General features: G+C 41.7%; 1 protein-coding gene across 2 annotated transcripts; it reads left to right on the forward strand.

Annotated features, from left to right (window-relative positions):
* The first annotated feature begins 2,814 nt into the window (after positions 1-2,814).
* On the forward strand, positions 2,815-18,984 carry STX11 (syntaxin 11). Of its 2 annotated transcripts, XM_061990253.1 has the most exons (3): positions 2,815-2,921; positions 7,048-7,186; positions 15,677-18,984. In XM_061990253.1, exon 3 carries the CDS (start codon positions 15,682-15,684, stop codon positions 16,546-16,548), a length of 867 nt encoding a protein of 288 aa, XP_061846237.1. In that variant the 5' UTR covers positions 2,815-2,921; positions 7,048-7,186; positions 15,677-15,681; the 3' UTR covers positions 16,549-18,984. The 2 variants fall into 2 exon arrangements, with proteins under 2 accessions (XP_061846237.1, XP_061846238.1); XM_061990254.1 differs by lacking the exon at positions 7,048-7,186.
* Positions 18,985-20,439: the final 1,455 nt, after the last annotated feature.

The raw sequence follows: 20,439 nt of genomic DNA on the forward strand, positions 1-20,439 counted from the left end.
TCTGCATCCACATAATTTCTAATTTCTTGGGTTTTGTAAAAGACTCGGACAGCCTATTCCATGATTATCCTGGTAGGCGATGTGCTTAGAAGCATCAGGTACCAGAGCAGAGAGACAGAGGCTCCCTCTGGTGTGGGCAGTCCCTCGGCAGAGTGGATTGTCTTTCATCTGCTAGACATCCTCCAGGTATTTTATTGTACACGAGACTCCAAATTGTTTATATATTACCTTTCATTGCACATTTAAGAGCACAGACAGTAATTAAACCTTTCCTCTTTCTAGAGAGGAAGAAACTGGAAGTAAAATGTGGCTCATCCAAAGCCATCACTCAAGATCTAGGTCAGGATTAAAAGTATTTAAGGGAAAGAAAAAGAAACAAAACAGCTCTTCAGAGAAAAACAAACAAACAATTAAAAAAAGGCTCTCTGCCTTTAGACATATTGCCCATTATATTGCCCCAACTCCTCTTAAATAAAAATTGGTGTCTGTGATCCCTACACTAATGAATTCCACCCTTATCTAGATAAGTGGAGTACTTCCTTTCACTGGTAAATGACAATTCTTCATTAAACGTCTCTCATAGAATGAGAAATAGTACAGAGTGGAAAAAAACCTTACTTTGTTCCCTGTGTAGGTTTGTATGCAAGGCTGCTCAGGGCTCCAGGGAGGACAAAATTACAAGACTGAAAATTCTAAATCTCTTTTATGGGCAAATAACTTTTTTCTGTCTAATAATTTTCATTATCCATCTGGACCTTTCATGTTATTTCAAAAGTGACAGAAATGACCACATCAATCCAAAACAAGTGTCTTCTGTATGTGTGATGATATGACGGTCTTTCCATATGACCTGTCTGGTTTTATTTCTCACAATGCCATGCAAATGGGCACCCTTTGCAGGATCTAACAACATAATATGCTCAAGAACTTTAGAGTCCTCATTTGTCAATGGTAAAGTTTCTTTAGCTACCTATTCATCTAGCTTAATTAGCTAGCTTTCCCTGAAAGTTTTCAACCTCCCAAAGAGAAGAGTTGCTGCTGATCTGTTTGGTCTTCGACATCCTCTTCACAAATCATAGGGAAGATACCAGGTGTTTCCAGATGAGTATCTTGCTCTTGACTAGGTCATCAGACACACTGATTAATGCAATCACAGCTATGCCAGCGCTGTAACAACAGCATGTTAATTCATAATAGTTCCATGCCATACAAAGCATAATGTATCTTTGATTACCTGTGGAGTTACATTAAGACACGGCTTTATTTTCAGCTCTGTGTGCATTAAGAACACTGAAGGCTCATTTGCTTTCTGCAGTCCAGTGGCAAACAGAAAGCCACCTGCCCACAAGCCGGGAATGCCACAGCTGGTCTCACAAAGCAGCAGCTTGGAAAAGGAGAGAATTCCCACTCATCATTCAGTGTCTCCGGGGAGTTTCAGAGGACCCATAGGACCCACCTACCTATATTCAGCTCCAGCATCAAGCTCCAAGAGAAAAATCCCAGCAATGGCTCCACATGGAAGGACTTGCATTACAGTCTTGGATTTTTCAAGAAGAAAGAATGACTCAACCATCAAACCTTGAGTATTTACCTATTGCTTAAGTTGTTTTGGTTTTTTTTTCTTTCCTGACACAACAACAGCATAGAAAATAAGGAGGGAGAAAGCTTCCTACGTCTCTGCAACTGCCTCCATCATGACAGAATCCATCATGACAGAATCTTCGCTTGGCATGCCCAGGATGGGATTGATGCAATTAAGAGAAAACTCGGAGCTTTATCGTAGCTGGCAATGGCTGAGGAAAGCACAGTTGCTCTTTCAGCTACTGCTCAGCACTAACCAAAAAAAGGTTACTTCTATAGTTTAAAATTTCCAGATTCAAATTATCTCCATTTTTTTGTGGTGGAAGAGATAAAAAAAGAAGCACAGCTAAATAAATGTCTGAGATGTTAAAGAGAAGAAAAAAAACTTGCTATCCCAGAGAGGTCTGAACAATCTCTATAACTACTTGTGTGGCTTATTAATGTCTATTCAAAATTGTGTGACCAAGGTTTAAGTCAGAATAAGGGGGAAGGTGTTTTGTTGTTTTTTTTTTTCCAGGAACGGTCAAAGTTATCAAAGCCGCCACCCCAAGATCGGCTAAATTTGACCTTTACCCCGAAGCACGCCGCAAAGAGCACACCTTCTCATGCCCTCACTTAAGCGGCAGCACTTGTTTGAACTGCGTTCCCAGAAGCAGCTTTGACGTCCCGTCTCACCAGCCGGGACTCAAGCCGGCACGGCGGGGCAGACGTTGCTGCATCAAACAGAGGTATGTGGGGACACGAGAGGGGACGCGCCCCTGCCCCGCTCACGGTGGCGCCCTGCCCCGGTTCTCTCCTCAGGAGCCCGAATGCCCCCTCGGGTTTCACTCCCCGCCCGCGCCGGGCCCCACTGCCCCTCTAACCACCTCCTCCCCCGTCACGGGCAGCTGGCGGAAAGCCTCCTCTTCACACTGGCGGGGCGGGGGCAAGAAAGGCGGGGGGAGTCCACGGCGGCGGGGAAATAGGCAACGTCAGCCCACTCACCCACGCTTCCCAGCACCCACGGGGCGGGCTTTCCCGCCGCTAGCAAGCGGCGTGAGGCGGCTGCCGGCCCGAGGGGACGGGGACGGAGAGGATGGGGCCGCCCCTCCTTCCCCCCGGCGGTGCCGGTGACTGTCACCCCCGGAGGCGGGGCGCCGCCATGCAAATCCAGCTGCTCGGGCAGCCAATAGACGAGTGAGCCGAGCGCCGGGGGCGGGGCGCCGCGCGGGCACGGGCGCTTGCCTCGACGGCGCGGGCGCTGCGGGAGCACCGACCCTCGGGGAGCAGCGCGGCTGGAGCGGGACGGGGCACGACGCGGCACGCCGGGACAGCACGGGACGGGATAGTCCTGCTCAGGGGTGAGTACCTGCCGGGACGGCACTTTCCTCGGGGAACTGGCTGGGCTGAGCTGCTTCTCCCCAGGCATGTCGCTGTCGGCTCCCTGGACGGAAGCCTCACTGTGTCCCCGAGCCTTGCTCAACAGCAGCCAAGGTTGCCGGGTGTCCACCCATCCCAGAGCTGCTTTGGGGCTGAGGGCAGCTCTGGGCCAAGCCAGGTGCAGGGCTCCAGTGATGGCTGTCAGCCTGCCCTGTTGTCTGTCAGTGGTGGCAGTCCCCGTGGGTGACTGGTGGTGGGCAGCCAGCCCAGCTGGCAAGACAGGAGGAACAGTGGGGGTTCAGAAGCACTTTGTGCTTCATTTTGCGTAAGAGTAAATGAAACTGCCATTTGAGTCGAGAATCAAGAGGGGAAGTCTGAAGCCTGCAGACAGAAGGGGCGGTGGGGGATGGGGACCGGGCTTTTGGATCCGGAGGTGCCTTGAATGCCGTTGGGTAGCTCAGGTCCTTTGAAAGAAGCAGAAAGGATGGTTGGGGTTTTTGCAGGATGAGGGAGAACCAAAGGCACTTTAAAACACAAGTCCTCTCTTCCAGTCCCAATGCTGTCTGCTCTACTATCTGCCTTGTCTGTCTGGCTTAACGAGTGTTAACATTTCATTCATAGTGCTCATAAGTGTTATGAATATGTTCATATGTGGTTATGAATAGCTCCCGAGCATGTTTCATAGAAAACTGACTTTATATGCAAAATGTAATGGCTTTTACTTCTTTCTTGGGCATCATCATGGCCAGATCTGCAAGTGGGTGCGAAAGTTAGCGTTCTTTGATTACTTCCTATTAATGGATATTCATTTCCTTTCCTTGTGTATGTCTGAGATAACAACATGTCACTATGTGATACCGGGAAAGGAAATGACTAGGAGAATAACACTGACTTAAAACGGACATTCACACTTCTCATTCCTGTTGGTATTTTAAGAACCATTTTTTTAAGCTGTCAGGGATCAAATTGGCAATATATGGCCTTTGAAGATGAGAATACAATTTGAAGGATGTAGCTTTCTCTCCAGCGACTTTATTCGCTATTTAAATAGTTTTATATGGAAGCAGTGATACCACAAGATGTGAGTTTAACTTTTTTTCCTAAATTCCAAACAGATCTAGGATCTAACAGACAAACAGATTAAAGGTCATCCTTAAGAGAGGACAGTTTCGATGCCCAACACTTCTGACGAACTTTTTCTCACCTTATTTTTTTCACTGACCGCATGACCACTACTCTGAAACTGAAATTGAGTGTAAAGTCATATGACAAGTATGTCTAGTGTTTTGGCTGAGACTAAAACTGCAAATTCTGTTGTCATAAGAGATCTTCATGAAGAAACTATGCGTGGCATATGATCTCTTGAGACATTAAAATGGAGATAATGTGTTAACAGTGACTTCTGGGCACCACCGGTAAACATGATGCTGTGGAACACAACTGCATATTCTAGTCTTGAAGATTTTGAGTATTGAGGATTTAGGCTCCATGTTGGACACTTTCCTTTCTATTATTATAACAGTAACCAAAATCTACTCCAAAAGGAGAAATGGTAGTTACTGCTGGTGCAGAAATAATAGAGAGGAAAGAGAATCTGATGGGTGAAAAGAGTAATTAAAATTGCTTCCCAGCATGGGCAGCAGGGCTGTGCTCACCTGTGCTTGCATGTACACTGTGCCGGATGCAAAGTGAGGCTGGGAGCAAAGGCACCTACACCCAACGTGAGGAGTTCTGTAGCCTTTCCCTGTCCTGTTAGGAAGAGGGTCTCACACTGTTCTTGCAGAGAAATGGTCTGATTTTCAGCTAGTCACAGCTAGTTCTACATGGATCTCATGTGTGAAACAAAGGGATTATTTTGTGTATTTCCACTGTCAACAGCAAACTGAATACTTCTACTTTTATAAACTCTATTTGTGCATTGGAGTGCTGTGTCTCTCTCTCTGGTCTTCTGAATGAAGGGAATATAATTCCTTCAGCTCCTCTGCCATCGGGGCTGTATTTTCTAAACCATTTGGAGACAGTGCCCAGTATGCTCTGACTCCTAGTGTGATAACTGGTACAGGATGTACTCCTCCTTAACTATGCCAAGCAGAGTAAAACCAGTCCTTCCTGTGCCATCTCTCATATAAGAGAAGGTTCTTTTGTTTTTTTATTTTACATTGGCATTATATTGCAAACTTAATTTTGAGCTTGCAATCTGCTATAATCCCATCAATGCTTTCCTATTACCAAACTAGGTGTTTCCTGCTTTCTATCTGTGCGAATAACTTCTAAATGTACCATACAGGCTCATATCTATTTGATTTTCTTTTATTTCTCTTAGTCCTTCTCTTACTTGCCAAGATCATCTGAAATTCTTGGAATTTCTTCTTGCCTGTTCCACCAAATGTCTCTCTTTCACTCTCTACTGGTTCAGTGTCACCTGGAGACCGTACAGACTAATGTTTGGTTCCACTTTCTAAGTTGCTAATGGAAATACGTAAAACCTCTGAGAGTGACAGAAACTCCTCATAACGTTAGCATATTCAAAATCAGTTCTGACTGTGAGAAGACAACTGCTGTGTCAAGTATGAAGGTGCTGGACATTTCCCATTCTTTTATCTAGCCCATTGGTTTTCTTTGACTTTTTCATCATCTCAGTAGTACGGGAATGACAAAGCATGGTGCAGGAATTATTGAGGTAATGTTAATTTGATCCAGTAAACTCATTTTGGCACCAAATGTGGGATTCCCAGTTTTGAGGAGAAGCTGTTCTGATTACACTTACATTTTGGGCTGCCCTCCAAGATGTAGCCTCCGTGTAAGCTACTCTAGTGAGGAGCATCATTCCATGGAGTGCCGCTCCTGCCTTGGCTTGGCCCCTGAGAACTCCCTCTTGGGCAGTAGGGGAGCTCCACACGACAGGAGCAGTGCAGTTCAGTTTCTACATCTGTTTTGATAGCTTTTGCTGATTGTGTCGAATGTCTTGGTATCTCATTTAGCCTATCACACAAAGTGGTTGGCACTTCTCATCTAGACCATATTTCTGTACTTTATCACAGCGGAACTGATGTTATGTATGGACTCCAGAAGGCTTATCATTCGTGCAGCTTTTACTTTATGTACTGTGACAGTTAACTCATTAATTTCCAGGTTTATTCTTGACAAACTCATGTTCACGGAAACCAAGAAAGTACCAGATGTTCCAGCTTTTCCCACTATGCCTTTCCTCTGTGCCATCTTTGTGTGAAGTGACAAATCAATTATTTTTGAAAGCAAAAATAAAGCTTACTGGAGCTTTGGATATGCCTACTCAGGAAAAGATCCTCTAAGTACCACTGGCCAGTGTGTTCCTTATCTTCACTGGTACTTTAAATGGGCCTGTAAACACCCATGGGCTGCTATAGAATAATTGTCATAAAGCCTGCCAGCACGTGACACATCTAAGAGCTAAGGCTGTGGATATACATGTGTAGCTATGGGGATTGTTTCCCAACTGAAACTATTTTATTCCAGTTACAGCTGTGTAGATTTTGCAGTAGGATCCAGAACTGAGCCTCATCTGTACTGACCCACGTGAACAAATACAATAAAATACCCTGTCTTTAACCTTAAAGGGATTTTTTAAGGTAAAACATACTCGTTATCAGATTATAACACCGTATTGCAAGCTTTAAATATATGTATGTTTCAAAAAGTAATGCTGTTGTGACACTTTAAAAATGTCTGTAGAACGTGTTGCTTCTGACTGACGATCACATGGAACCTCGTATTTCTACTCAGATGCCAACATAATGTCTTAATCACTTATAAATACCACTGTGTGGTAGCAGTAGTAGCTATATAAATGTGGTATGTACGTAGCTATTTCGCTGAGCCAATGTGTGTTGGGGAAGCTGAGGTGATTAATTAGATAATGTATATACTCATGGCACTGTAGCAACAGCACTACCTGTGAGTGCATCTTCTGAGTTCCTTGCGCGGTGACTCATAACAATGCTAAGCTGTAGTAATTGCCCAGAAATGCATGGATGGCTGTCTCACAGGTGATGTTAGTGGTATGGTTCAGGCTTAGGTATTTACCAAGCCTGTGGAGGTACCATTCACACTCCCCTTATCTCCACCCAGGCTGATTTTACCTGAAGATCTTGGTGTTGCCTGTGGAAGGAAGGATGGGCACGCGGCAGTCGTCAGCCTACAGTGCACTGCAGTGGACTGAAAAGCACTGACTGGAAAACGACAGTGGGATTGATTTTCCCCTCCTTGGGTAAAACACAGTTCTGTGCATGTTCATCTACTCTTTGCAGTGATGCTCTGTTTTCAGCAAGCTGTACACATTAAAACTGGTCAGAGTCATTTTGCAGGTCTCAAGGATTCCGAGAATTTAGCAGGTTTTCAATATCTACAGTTACCAACTGTATATTCTGCTTGTAGCATCCTTGAAAAAGGGAAGTGGTTAATCTGGGGTGTGCATTAGCTTTTCCCGTCCTTAACCTGCACTTGTGGACAGAAGCAAGACAACTGCTGGAGAGAGGTCTCAGTTTTGGGAGAGGCTTCAGACAGTGCATTTAAAGACTTTACACTTTCAATGGGCCACGTAGTGATGATAGAGAAACTTTCTTTTGTCTACAGCCCTGGTACAGGCTTCCCTGTACTCTGTACCAAAAAACCCTCAAATCTGATTCCAATTGCATTACATCATTACTGTGACCTATGAGAAAAATATCAAGAAGGAATACTGAAAATCCATTTTATAATCTCTCCAGGGTAGAAAGTTTGTCAATGGTGGTTCACAGCTCTCCAGTGAATATTTAGCCAACTCAGTAAGTAGTAGCAGCCAATCTATGTACAACAAGCTGTCCTTTCCAATGCAAGAATAATGTTTACTTAGCATAGGCTACTGTGTAGTAACAAGTTAAAACTTCAGATTTTTTTTGTAAGTCTCATCATAAACATGTAAAAAAATGCATTTCATATTATGTGTGCATTTAATGCATACCAGCAGCTTCCCCTAGTTTTCATGTTGATGTCTGGAAAACCTGACAGCCATTCTATGGAAAACAAGAAGAAAGTCAACCTTATGGAATACATCTAGAAAGCATGAGATGCACCCTAGATCCTTGAGTTTATAAATGTTGTTGTACAAAAATTGAGAGTTACTTTGAACTGAAGAGATTGAATACTGATAAAGAAACTGGGATAAGTCAAAGAAGAACCTCCAAAGCTATCAGTATCCAGGCAATTATTGCCTCATTACTTTGAGTTAGAGGCAACAAACTATTTGAATGTTAATTTTTCTCCTGAGGTCTTTCCTAGCCTTTATGTTGGGAAAGTAACCACTGGAGACTGACAACTGCAGAAATAACATTCCAAAATGGAGCCCTCCCTACTTCTCTCTGTGTATAGGCTTGTAATAAACAACTTGTTCTGGTGCAAAAGGAGAAGGTAACACTTTGTGCAAGCTTTTGGAAAAAAATATGTCCTGAGACACATGTAACTTCATGCACTTCTGATTAAGATGATAGAAAGTGTGAAGGAGATGTTCTGCTATACACAGGCTTTGACTGCAGTATGAAATAGGGAAGGTCTAATAGTCCTCAGGTATAGTTATGGCTTCTTGCTGGATTTCTGTACCTTTATAAGTGGTGTTCTGTGTTAACTGATGTGTTTTCATTACTGAATCCATTTTGTCTATTTTTAAACATTACCTGATCCAAGAAATCCCAGAGAAGATAACTTCCTTTCAGTGAGGCCACAAAAAGATTTTGAAATTCTTCTGTCTGTCATAGTTGTTAATACTGGAGTTAATATACAGATATGATCTTAAAACAGCTCCAAAAGGCAAACTGTGCTAATTGTTATGTTATGATTGCCAACTGTCCTAAACTTTATATTGTGATTTTTGGTGCTTCCTTGAGCTCTTATAAATGAGAAGCAAGAAAAAAGAGCAGTGATTTGAGAAATTCAGGCCTACTGTTCCACCAGTGATGAACATGACTGGGGAGACAAGGAATTTGGTCTGAAAAGATGAGTAGCATTCTTGTCAATTAGAAGCTCTTTCGGAAGGAGGAAAACCTATTGTAGACAATAGTCTGTTTTGCCAGTTAATTAATATTGTCAAATCTATTATTGGACAACAGATACCAGGCAAAGGCTATTAAATCTGGTCCAAGACAGTTGTTTCCAAAATAGAAAGATACCATAAAATGATGATTAAGTCTATGACTCTGACTCAGCTCAGGGCTACAGCTGTTAACTTTTCTTTTACTGATACATGACTTGCATTTTTGTGCAAACAGTAGCACGCTAGTTGCCCTGCAATGGAGTGTGTTTGACTCAGCCAGTCCACCTGAGTGGATTTCCATCAATACTGCATTCTTTACAAGCACTATGGGAAGTTACTGGACTGTGCTGATGCACACTTGACTATTAAGTAATTCTGCCTAGGAGCAGGTTATCTTCTCATTGTTCACCACTTGTTTCTTGGATCACATCTATTGTGTGTCAGGCATCCAAGAGCATGTGTCATTCAGAGACAGGATGAGCCACGTGGGTTTGTAGTGGAGCACCAAAGGTCTTTATACTTGTGAGATGGGGAAGAGCTGCCGATAGAAACTTTTAAATAGATTTTTAACTGGCTTCTTTTGAAATATCTGTTGTTCCTCAAACAGGCCACTTCGCCTGAAGTAAAAGCTTCATCTTCCAAGGCCCTATTCGAGGCTGAAAAGATTACTGACTAGGTTTTTGGTAATCCACAAGCTGGTACTAACTAGCTTTTTATGAATATTGTAAAAAAGGAAAAAAAAGTACACTGACTTCCTTCTCAGATGCTGGTGATGAAATAGGGGTGCTCTGCTGAAACTGCTGCTTTCTTTCACCATTTGTCCCCAAGCTCAGTGAGATGGATATACAAATGTTAAACCTGAAATAAATACAGGAGTACAACTAATTTCTATAGAAATAACTTACCATCCTTCAGTTATTTCTATGTGGATAACAGGCTGCAGAACATTAGCACAGCAATGAAAATATGCTATGCAAGACTCTTATTTGTATGTATATGGGGCTAACAGAAAGGGATCTTATGTGTATGCACAGGTTCTGATTTTCAGAGTGTATTTCCTTTCCTGTCATGGAAATCTCATGTCACGGAGAGTTCTGTGGGGCTGCAGTCTTACTGCAGCAGGACAGGTCACATCTTTCTCATGTATCATGGGAAAGCTAGTCATTGTGGTGATTAATAGCAAGAAGTAGCATACTAATGTGAAGGGATGAGTACTGAACATGGCCCCAACTGACTCTGTGGGTATCTGGCTTCAAAGTTGAAACCTCTGCAGTCATCACCTGGCCTGTATTTCCTGTGTGTTTGAGTATGAGTTTGGTTGTACACACCATGATGAACTGCAGAAGGAACTGGATTTTTGCAAGGGCAGGTTTATCTAGCCCAAAGATACAAACATGGAAGTACATGTTCCATTTTGAATATACTTTAAAAGAAAATCAGACTGACAGCTAATCTGTTAAAACACACATTCTCAGAATTTGTGTGTTCATACTCTTGGGGATATTACTCCAGAGTACAACAGAGTAGTTGGTGACTTGGTATTCTGATGTGTTAGATGTGTCTTATATAAAGCTGTGCAAGTAGTTGAATATATTTGTAGCATTCATGTTCAAGTTGGCAAACTTTTGACATAAGGCTGTATACTAGAACAGTTTAGACCTTTGGAAATCATCTAATCCAGCCCCCCTCAAAACCAACACAGGTCGTTCAAGTTGCTGAGGGCCATGTCCAGATGAATTTTTAATATCTTCAGGCATGAAGATTCCAAAACTTCTCTAGGCACCTCTGCCAGTGTTTCTGAAATTTGGTGACTTTTTTCTCCTTGTTTTCCTCTCTACTATCTGTCTGGCTTTTCCCTTCCTTTCACTTGGGTCCTTTGCCTCTTGTGCTGTCGTTGTATATCTCCATGAGGGATCTATACTTGCATTATGCAGTTGGTGACAGCAACAAGATCTCCTGTGAGCTTCCTGTTTTCCAGGCTGAACATTCCCAGCTCTTTTACCCTCTCCTCATACGTCAGGTGCTTCAGCAGCTCAGACCATCTTGGTGGCCTCCCCTGAACTTACCTCAGTGTGTCAGTGGCTCTTCCAATGTGGAGCCCTAGCACCAACACAGTACTCCAGATGTGGACTGTCAAGTGTCAGATGGTGGGGGTCACTTCCCTGGACCACTTTTGCTACTTCAGCCCAAAATGCTGTTGGTCTCCTTTGCCACAGGGCACATTGCTGACTCATGTTCAACTTGATGTCCACCAGAAGCACCAAGGTCCCTTTTTTGCAGAACTGCTTTCTAGCCAGGGAACCAGGCCCTATATTAAGGCAGAGGCTGACACTCCTTTTACAGAATGAATGCCGAGGCCATCCCTAACAGCTAATAATGTAGTATGTATTAATATATTGCTGTTTTAATTACAAACAATGCTATAAATTTTTAAGTAGATACAAACTTTCCTAACAACAGCATCTGACCAACAAGGTCAACTTCTCTAAATATTGATCTGTTTAGCTAAAATTTTTCCAGTGGCTGTTCCCTCCTGCTCTCCCATGCTTGTCTGTTCATTTGTTTCAGCTCTTTAGTCTCAGTTCTGTCTCAGACACCATTAAAGGAATGCTCAAAAATGATTATCCTCTCTTGGGAAGATCTGGTTCTCCTTTGTTTGAAACAGGAATCTGAAATGGGGAGACATCTCTGTGGTGGCATTGCATTCAAGCCTGTGATTTTCCTCATGTAAAACTCCTCAAATTTTGCCAAAGTGTGAGGTCGTCAAAGCAGAAGTTTGCAAATGCCCCAAATAAATTTACTATGTTCCTTGAGAAAAGAGTGCTCAAGAAAGCTCAGATCTAGACATTTTCTTGAACCTCACGGTTGTCTTTGGTCAAATATTGCAAATGCTAATCTACAGAGTAAGTGAGCATGCTCTGGCATAAAGCTGAATAGACATCCTCTGCAATTTTTTGTATTTGTGGACTAATATCATCCTGAAATACAGGCAGAAAGTCAGTCTCTTCCTGTCCTCCACCATGTCCAAGCAGTCTATGTATATAAGGAAGAACATCTTGAAAATGTGAAGTGGGAAGCAGGCTAGGTGATGCACTTTAGAAACAGAGAGAAAAAGACGGGACTTGGTGAGAATGACAGAAGGTGTCAAAAAGCCCCTGATTTTGCACGACTTTGGAGTCTGAATTGAAGAGATGGCATCTGTTAGGATAAAAGTGTGATCACTTTAGTTGTGGAGCCATTATCCTGATGGGTACAGGTCCTCAATGCAGAGTTAAAGGATCCTAATGTTAACCACCTTGAATGTAAGTTTTGGTACGTAGTTTCAAGTAATATAAGCTTTCATAGAGCTTAACACTCAGACACTGAGAAACCTTAGACTGAAGATAGTCAGTGCAACTGTAATTCGATTCATCAGGTCACATTTATAATTGGATTTTACTGGTTCTGCTGGATCACAGAGCTCATGGGTGATGCTGTACATATATCATTGGAGAAGACCTTCTCACAAGCAGTCTTGATCCATGTGTCTGTTCACTGATGTCCAGCTTATTACTTTGAGATTTTACTCAGCAAAGTGCTCAAGGCTTGCAGCCGTGACCAAAGGCGGAAGAAGCTGACATCTGAACCTGCCAGGTACAAAGAACTGTGGTTCAAGTGTCTCAAGTGGGCATCATAACTCAACATGAGTGATAGCATTGTCCTTAATCAGTCCAGACCGAAACCCATGACTGTGGATGGGACCGTTAGATCTGCTTTCATTGAAAAGACTGTTAGAAATTTATGGAGCTTTCCAAGGATTCCCCAGGAGAAATCCCTGAGGAAATGAACAGTAGTAACACAGTAAATGAGATATCTATCCATGAACTGAATGATGAGTATTAAATTTTGTGTTGTACAAGTTTTATTCAGCACATACAGATTGTAGGCAGAGACTTGGTGGAAGTGATAGGAGGTAGGCCAGTGTTTAATTGCATTGTGTGACCTTCCTCTGTGTAGGCAAAGTTGTAGTGCTGTCTGAGGCCACACTAAGCTAACTCCTTACTCTTCTTTTAATGCTTTATTTTTTTAACCTTTCATGTTACATTTAAAAATCATAGTAATATTTTCACAGAGATAACACATAAGCTTATTACAGAATTAGTATTTTCATGTTGTGAATTACCATGTATTTGCTCCTCCATTTCTCCCCGGTTTTATTTTATCTAACACCTTAATATAGTTGTGGGTGAGAAAGACAAATTCCAAGTTACAGTTTTGAGGGTAGAGGGAAGGTAGGGTAGGCCTATTCCTGCACAATTATGGGTTTATTACGAAAGAGCTCTTACTCAGTGTGTTTTTCTGTTTGTGTTTCCTTTGTCAAGCATGAAAAGTAGAATGTAATTACTGTTGAGACGGTTGTCAGCCTATTCTCTGTGGAAGAGGGATGAAAGTTTGTTTTTCTCACATTCAAGGAGTGGTAAGCACACAGGCAACATAGTCCTGCACACATGTTTTAGTTTACAGAAATGGCACCTTCCTGCTGTGGATTGTCATTTTAAAGTCATAAAAACCCCTTTTTTGGCCTTTTCCAAATGTAGTTACTAAACGGGAAAAAAAGAAAAGGCTGCTGAACACATTACAAGACAGTTCAGGGATCAGACTAGAAGTGGAAGGATCATCAACTCTAGGGAAGCCAATAGAAGTCAGGAATGCCATCAGACGAGCAACGTGACTGGTTTTCAGAGCCAGGTCTATATTTCAGGTGGAAAACATCTCAGAAACAGACAGTGATTAGAAAAGATCTAAATATTCCTGAGATTCCTAGATGCCTTTGTCTGTTCCTCCTCCAGCATGCTGTCGGGAAAATGGTCCACTATTTTAAGACAGGAAGGGCAGATGTTCTGACCACCTCAGTGACTCTAGGCAAACTTGGCCATACAGCTTTAAAGTCGAGTAAACCCGAGTTTTAAATGGCACCGCACTTTTTTCCTTTTAGTTGGAGCTTTTTCATCTTGATGTTGGGGCATGAGGTTGAAGTCTTGATTTTATCAATGTGGAGGGAGAAGGCTGAAAAGCTTTCTCTATATGAGTTGAATCTATGTGACTTACATTCTACATTATGTTATCTTGCATATGTGGATTCCTGAATGAAAGCTCTGCTTTCAGGATATTAATGGACTATCTCGGCTTACATTGTTTTAAAAAGAATTGGTTTCAGTTGAAATTCCCATTTTTGCTTCAATGTACACGTGATCCTAATCAGGACACTTCTCAAGACCAGTATACAACCCCAATGAACTACCAGAGCCCAAGATGCTGTGTCTGTGATGGAATGTTTCCCACCTCCTCCCTAACATCTTTAACACATTTAAAAATCCTGTTAAATGGATTATAAACCTGTAGTTTTAATTCACATTAGAACTAGGCCTGTTACACTGAGTGTGCAAGCATGCGATTTTCCTTAATCTTGGGAACAGCTGATGATCCTATGAAGGGATGTGTCATTCATGGTGGATAGCATGTTTGTAAATGCTATGGAGGAACTTTAAGTCCTGGAAAACCAAAAAGGAATCCTCCAGACAAAAAGATCTGGAGATGTCCTGCTTGGTGCTGCTTCTTAAATTGGTTCTCTTTCTCATGAATTTAAATGAGGTCATGGAATGTACCGCTTTTGTGATGGGAAATTTTCAGCTTCCTACCTTCTCTAACACTTGGTGCAGGGTTCATGCTGAAGCTTTCAGATGTCACTTTCTGCAAAGACTTCAGGTCTGGAGTTTCAAAATAAACAACATACTCAAAGGAGACTTATGTTTTGTTACCACGTCACTGCTCTGTACAGATTATCATTCTGTGGCTTTTTAATTAAATTTATAGTTAAGAACATCTGAGACAAACACATAGAAAACATCCCAATCTGTAACAACAGTGTTACTTGATTCCTTCAGTAGGATGTTCCTGTCATACAAAAGAGAGGGTTCGATGGGTAGATGGTTTTACTTACAAAATGTTGTTGTTTACTTACAAAATGTCTACTTACAAACTTACTGCTGTGTTTTGTTTGATGCCTGGCACACTGTTGTTAATGTAAGCATCTGGAGATTCTGCCTTGATTGGCACACCATTTCTCAAAACTTTTCTTTTCCCGATGTATTGGTAAATGCCATTACTCTTTCTTAGAGACTTCTTACTCTTCTCCCAGGAAAAGCAAGCTTAGAATGACAGAGAACCTGTCTCATTTGGGGAAGCTAAGGTAATGAAGGGCCAAGATCCAGAAGAGATTTCTGCAGTAAGCAGTAGTGGGAAGTGTTCAGTTATTACCACGTCTATACATACGGGTAGCTGAAGGCCTCCCATCATTTGCTCAAGAGTTTGTTTTTTCTCTAAGTGAAAAGCCGGCATTTTTGAGAGGGTTGGGCATTGCCTTATTATTCTTTTGGATCTTTGGTCTTCAGGATTTGTTTCCTTCTCTCCTGTACTTTTTTAGTTTCTAAGCTTTGTAATTTCTAGAAGAGTGTTCAAAGACCAGAGTTTTGGATCTGAGATTCATTACTGTGTCAAATACTGTGAACAAATTTTAAATCTGATATTTTTAATTATCTTTGATGTCGTTATCTATGGTGTGGTCATAACTACGATGCAGTTACTGTGAACTTTCAACCCTTGTAAACCAAAATTTGATTGAAACTTCCTTTCTCCCGTTCCTCTGTTTTACAGTCAGGATGAAAGACCGGCTAAACGAGCTGCGTGAATTTGCCAGGTTACACAACCAACATTTTTCTGATGGGGAGGATGATGAAAATTCACCCCACGGTGTTCTCCTTTATGAGACTGATTATGCCTTAGAAATTCTTCATAAAGACATAGAGAACATCCGGACAGAAAATGACCACCTAAAAGAAGATGTCAGACGTCTCAGAAAGCAAAATAACCGCTTCCTGACTTCCATGCGCCGTATTAGTAGCATCAAACGAGATACTAATTGTATTGCCAGAGACATCAAGGCCCGTGGAGAAAACATCCACCGCAAACTCCAGATAATGAGAGATTTCAGCGAAGATGCCGTAACGAAATTCGGGGCTATGTCTGTCATTGCCAGGGTGGCAAAGAACCACTATGTTGACCTCATGCATGCATTTCAGGAAGCTATGTTTGAATATAATGCGACAGAGATGAACCAACGGGAGAACTGCAAGATTCGAATTCAGCGGCAGCTAGAGATCATGGGCAAAGATGTCTCTGGCAACCAGATTGAGGAGATGATTGAGCAAGGCAAGTGGGATGTCTTCTCTGAGAATCTCTTGTCAGATGTTAAGGGGGCTCGCGCGGCCTTGAATGAGCTAGAGACACGTCATAAGGAGCTTGTGAAGTTAGAAGGTCGCATTAAGGAAGTTCACGAGCTCTTTCTGCAGGTTGCCCTGCTAGTGGAGGAACAGGCAGACACCTTTGATGTCATTGAGATAAATATGCAAAATGTTGAGGACTATGTAGGAGACGCTAAAGACCAAGTGAAAAAAGCTTTGGAATACAGAAGAAAACATCCCCTCAGAACAATCCTCTGCTGCTGCATATCCTGTTGCAGAAGGTGACTATTTCACTGAAGCTATCACAGAATGACTTGAATGTCTTCAAAATCAGACATTTTTCCCACTCACTTTTCCATAATGAAAACCCCTAGAGATGAGGGGGGGGGGGTGTTTTTGTTCATTGCCTTTTTGCAGTTGTTTTCCTCCATTGTTTTTTACTTAAATGTGCTAAAGGCTGTTCTATTTGAGAGCTCCTAGCAATGTTGATAAAACTATTTTTTAATCTATTTGTAATTGAACTGTACTCTCTTACTGTAACTAGATGTGCAAGAAGATATCTGCAGTGGTACTTATTTCAGGTAGGCAAGAACGGGGAATGAGTGATGGGCTGGTAACGCAGCCCAGGGAAGATGAGACATTTCAAGAAGTAACTTTATTGTTATTAGTCAAAGTGAGTCTGCAGGCAGTGCAGCCTTACTGCTTGGGGCAGCATAATACACCAGAGAGTCAGGAGGTTTCAATTTAACTAGTTTTCAGCTTGCAAATACTGGAACAGATGCTTGCTCTGTTCATTACACAAAATACCGAGCCTATTAGCAGAAGCACGACACAGAACTGGTTTCTGTTTCAACGTGATTTCAATCTGTCATGAATCTTAACAGAAGTAACTGCACTGAAAATGGTAATACACACCTTTCGCACCATTTCTGCGCAAATGATTGCTTTTCTAACCGTTTTGAGTACCTGCAACTTTGTCAGGGTGGCTAGAAGCGCTGCAACACTGTGGCATTTCACTTGGGCTGCTGTCTGTACTCTCAATTTCAAAACTGCCATGCTTTTATGCTTCTAATACATCTTTTTTTTTCTGCCAGTACCTTAAGTTAGAAGAGATGCATGTGGTAGCCTTCTGCAGAAGCACCCATAAAGAACAGTTGCAGGGGTCAAGAAAGCATTTTAGGGTCTCCTGTGCTAGAACACACACACAAGCAGTTTTAGTGGATTATCATAGAATCATAGAATGGTAGGGGTTGGAAGGGACCTTTCGAGATCATCTAGTCCAACCCCCCTGCAGAAGCAGGTTCACGTAGATCAGGTGGCATAGGAACATGTCCAGGCGGGTCTTGAAGACCTCCAAGGAAGGAGACTCCACAACCCCTCTGGGCAGCCTGTGCCAGGACTCTCTCACCCTCACAGTGAAATAGTTTTTTCTTATATTTAACTGGAACATTTTGTGTTCCAGCTTCATCCCATTATCCTGTCAATAGGCCTTTTTTTTTAATAAGCATTGACTGAATATGGATTTTTAATATCTATTTTAAATAACATGAAGGATTAAATATTAATAACATGCAATTTTAACAGTGTACAGAAACAATAACTTTCCTCCCATTATTAGGAAATCTCCACCTGAGAAAGAAAGGTGGATTACACCTTCAGTACACCTGAAGAGGAGTGAAAACATCATTTTCATGTAATTTCACTGCTCATTTCAAGCTTAAAAACAGTCTCCCCTTTTGTATCAGGGAAGTCTACTCACAGTAAGTTTGGAATATGAGGATGGAATAGAAAATTTGCAGCCCTGGAAACCACTGAGCATTGTCAGTGAGGCATGAATTCATAAGGTCTGTGATCTTCTGCTATCCCTTTGAATTAATGCAGGACATTTTTTCAGAAGTAATAGACCTTTTTTAAAAACAATCTGATCCTATTTGTAGCTGTTTTAATAAATATATCTAAGCATTTCAAATATTTTGCATTTGGGAGTTTTCCTTGGGAGATGTGCATAGGCATCTTCCCACACCAATCATAATTTTTCCCTTCTGATCTTTTGCACTCTAATTTAATATGTGAAAAAGCACCCACACATTTCTTATATTTATATTGCAATAACAAAACAGCAAAATAAATTCAACTTCCAAGCTTTCATATCTTGATGGGAAATGCTTCTTAGCCAGATGGGCTTGGGTTTTTTTTGCACAAAGAGAAGCTAAATGGGATAACACTTCTCTGAAAGTGAAAGTCCTTTTTTTTACTGAAACACCTGTCTGTGATAACATGGAATAGTGAGGAACACTGATCTTCTAAACTAGAAGATATTGTGATATTCAGTGATGTCCTGATGATATCAGTATTACACTTGCCTGAGGACCTCTCCGACGACTGAATGTTTAAACTTGAAGTGTGAGAAAGGAGGGTGTCAAGCTGGCACCATTACCAGTAGCTTTGGTGTTACTGAGGAAAAGGTCATTTACTTCCTAGGTACTGCCATTCAAGGCAATGGAACTGTGCGTTTGTAGAGGAATACCCTACACCTCCAAGGGTCAGCGTGTGGGTGTAACTCAGTGAAGAACAGTATACGTATTTCATTTTGTCTGCATATTCTTAACACTCACCAGTGCTTTTAATAAAAATGTGTATGTGAGTTGTATTTTTTTTTTGTTGGTTTATTTTTTGCACAAATGTATGTCTAGAAACAGAATAAAAGATTTCATAAGAAAAGCTGAGAGTGCAGAGTGTTGTACATTGAATCAGCAGCTCTGGATAGTTTCTTGAGTTGTCAAAATTTAGTTAAAAACTACTGTTCTAAACTGAGTTGATGAAAGATTAAACATGCCTAAAAAAAATTTCCTCCTAATATTTCTTGCCACAATAGATTGAATGTGTTGCATATTGAGGTGGGCTTCCCATACATTTTCCTACAAAACCCACAAAAATTGAGTTTCATACATTCCAAGATGATTCTCTACTGCAAGAAAAAATACAAATTTACTCCAGGAGTTCTGAGAGATCTTGGTGATTTCATTAGTAGAAATGCAAAGCTTATATTCAGATCTTTAGGAGTGAAAGCAAGTTCATTGGAGCAAGTTCATCCCATGAACTTGCCTAGTCACAGTTAAACAGACCTTTGAAAAAAAAATAATCACACTATGGTTGTAAAGACTCATGAAGAGAAAAAATAAAAGCAATCCCCTGTTTTCAAATAGGATACTTGATATAGAACACCCTGAATATAAGTCTGCATTTCATCTTATGGATTATTTAAAGGACTGAGATTATATATGCAACTTCTAAAACGTTTTGCTGGTTTTGCCTAGGATACAGTTACGTTTCTTCACAGTAGCTAGTAAGGATCTCTATTTTGGATCTGTGATGAGAAGAGTATTGATAATACAGGGATGTTTTCATGACTGCTGAGCAGTGCGTGCACATCAAGGCCTTTTCTACTTCTCATGCCACCCCACCAGTGAGTGGGCTGGGAATGCACAATGAGTTGGAAGGGAACACAACTGGGACAGCTGACACCAACTGACCAGAGGCATATCCCAGATAATATAACATCATGATCAGCAAATGAAGCTGAGGGAAGAAAGTGGAAGAGAGAAACATTTGAAGTGGTATTTATCTTTTCAAGCAATGTGTGATGAAGTCCTTCTTTCCTGGAGATGGCTGAACATCTGCTTGGCCATGCGAAGTGGTGAGTTAATTCCCTGTTTTGCTTCGCTTGTGTGTGCAGCTTTTGCTTTAGCTATGAAACAGGCTTTATCTCAGTCCTTGAGTCTTCTCACTTTTACCCTTCTGATTCTCTCCTCTGTAGAGTGAGTGAGCGGCTCCACAGGACTTAGTTTCTGACTGGGGTTGATGAGCAAAAGCAGACACACATTGTGGAGGAGTGTGTGTGAAGAAACCTATGAAGTTAGAAGGATGCAATTCATTGTAAAGCAACACCATATCGAGAAAGACTTAGTTCACTGGAACTCGCACTGTTCGCTAGTGAAGGCCTTGAAGACTTTGAATGTTGATAACGAAGGAGCTGGTTTGCAGGCCTTTGCAGATAAGAAGAGGTTGGAATGTGGGTGGCAGCAGAAAGCCGACTGCATCCTGCTCTGTGGCTTGGAAATCAACCAGGATGGAACTGCACCTGCGCACAGATGGAGTTCTGGAGGAGTTCATGAG

Source organism: Colius striatus, chromosome 2 (assembly GCF_028858725.1).
Source record: "Colius striatus isolate bColStr4 chromosome 2, bColStr4.1.hap1, whole genome shotgun sequence".
Lineage (NCBI taxonomy): Eukaryota > Metazoa > Chordata > Aves > Coliiformes > Coliidae > Colius > Colius striatus.

Bases quoted from the DNA above. Each gene is read 5' to 3' on its own strand.
- STX11 (XM_061990253.1), top strand. From the start codon at position 15,682: ATGAAAGACCGGCTAAACGAGCTGCGTGAATTTGCCAGGTTACACAAC.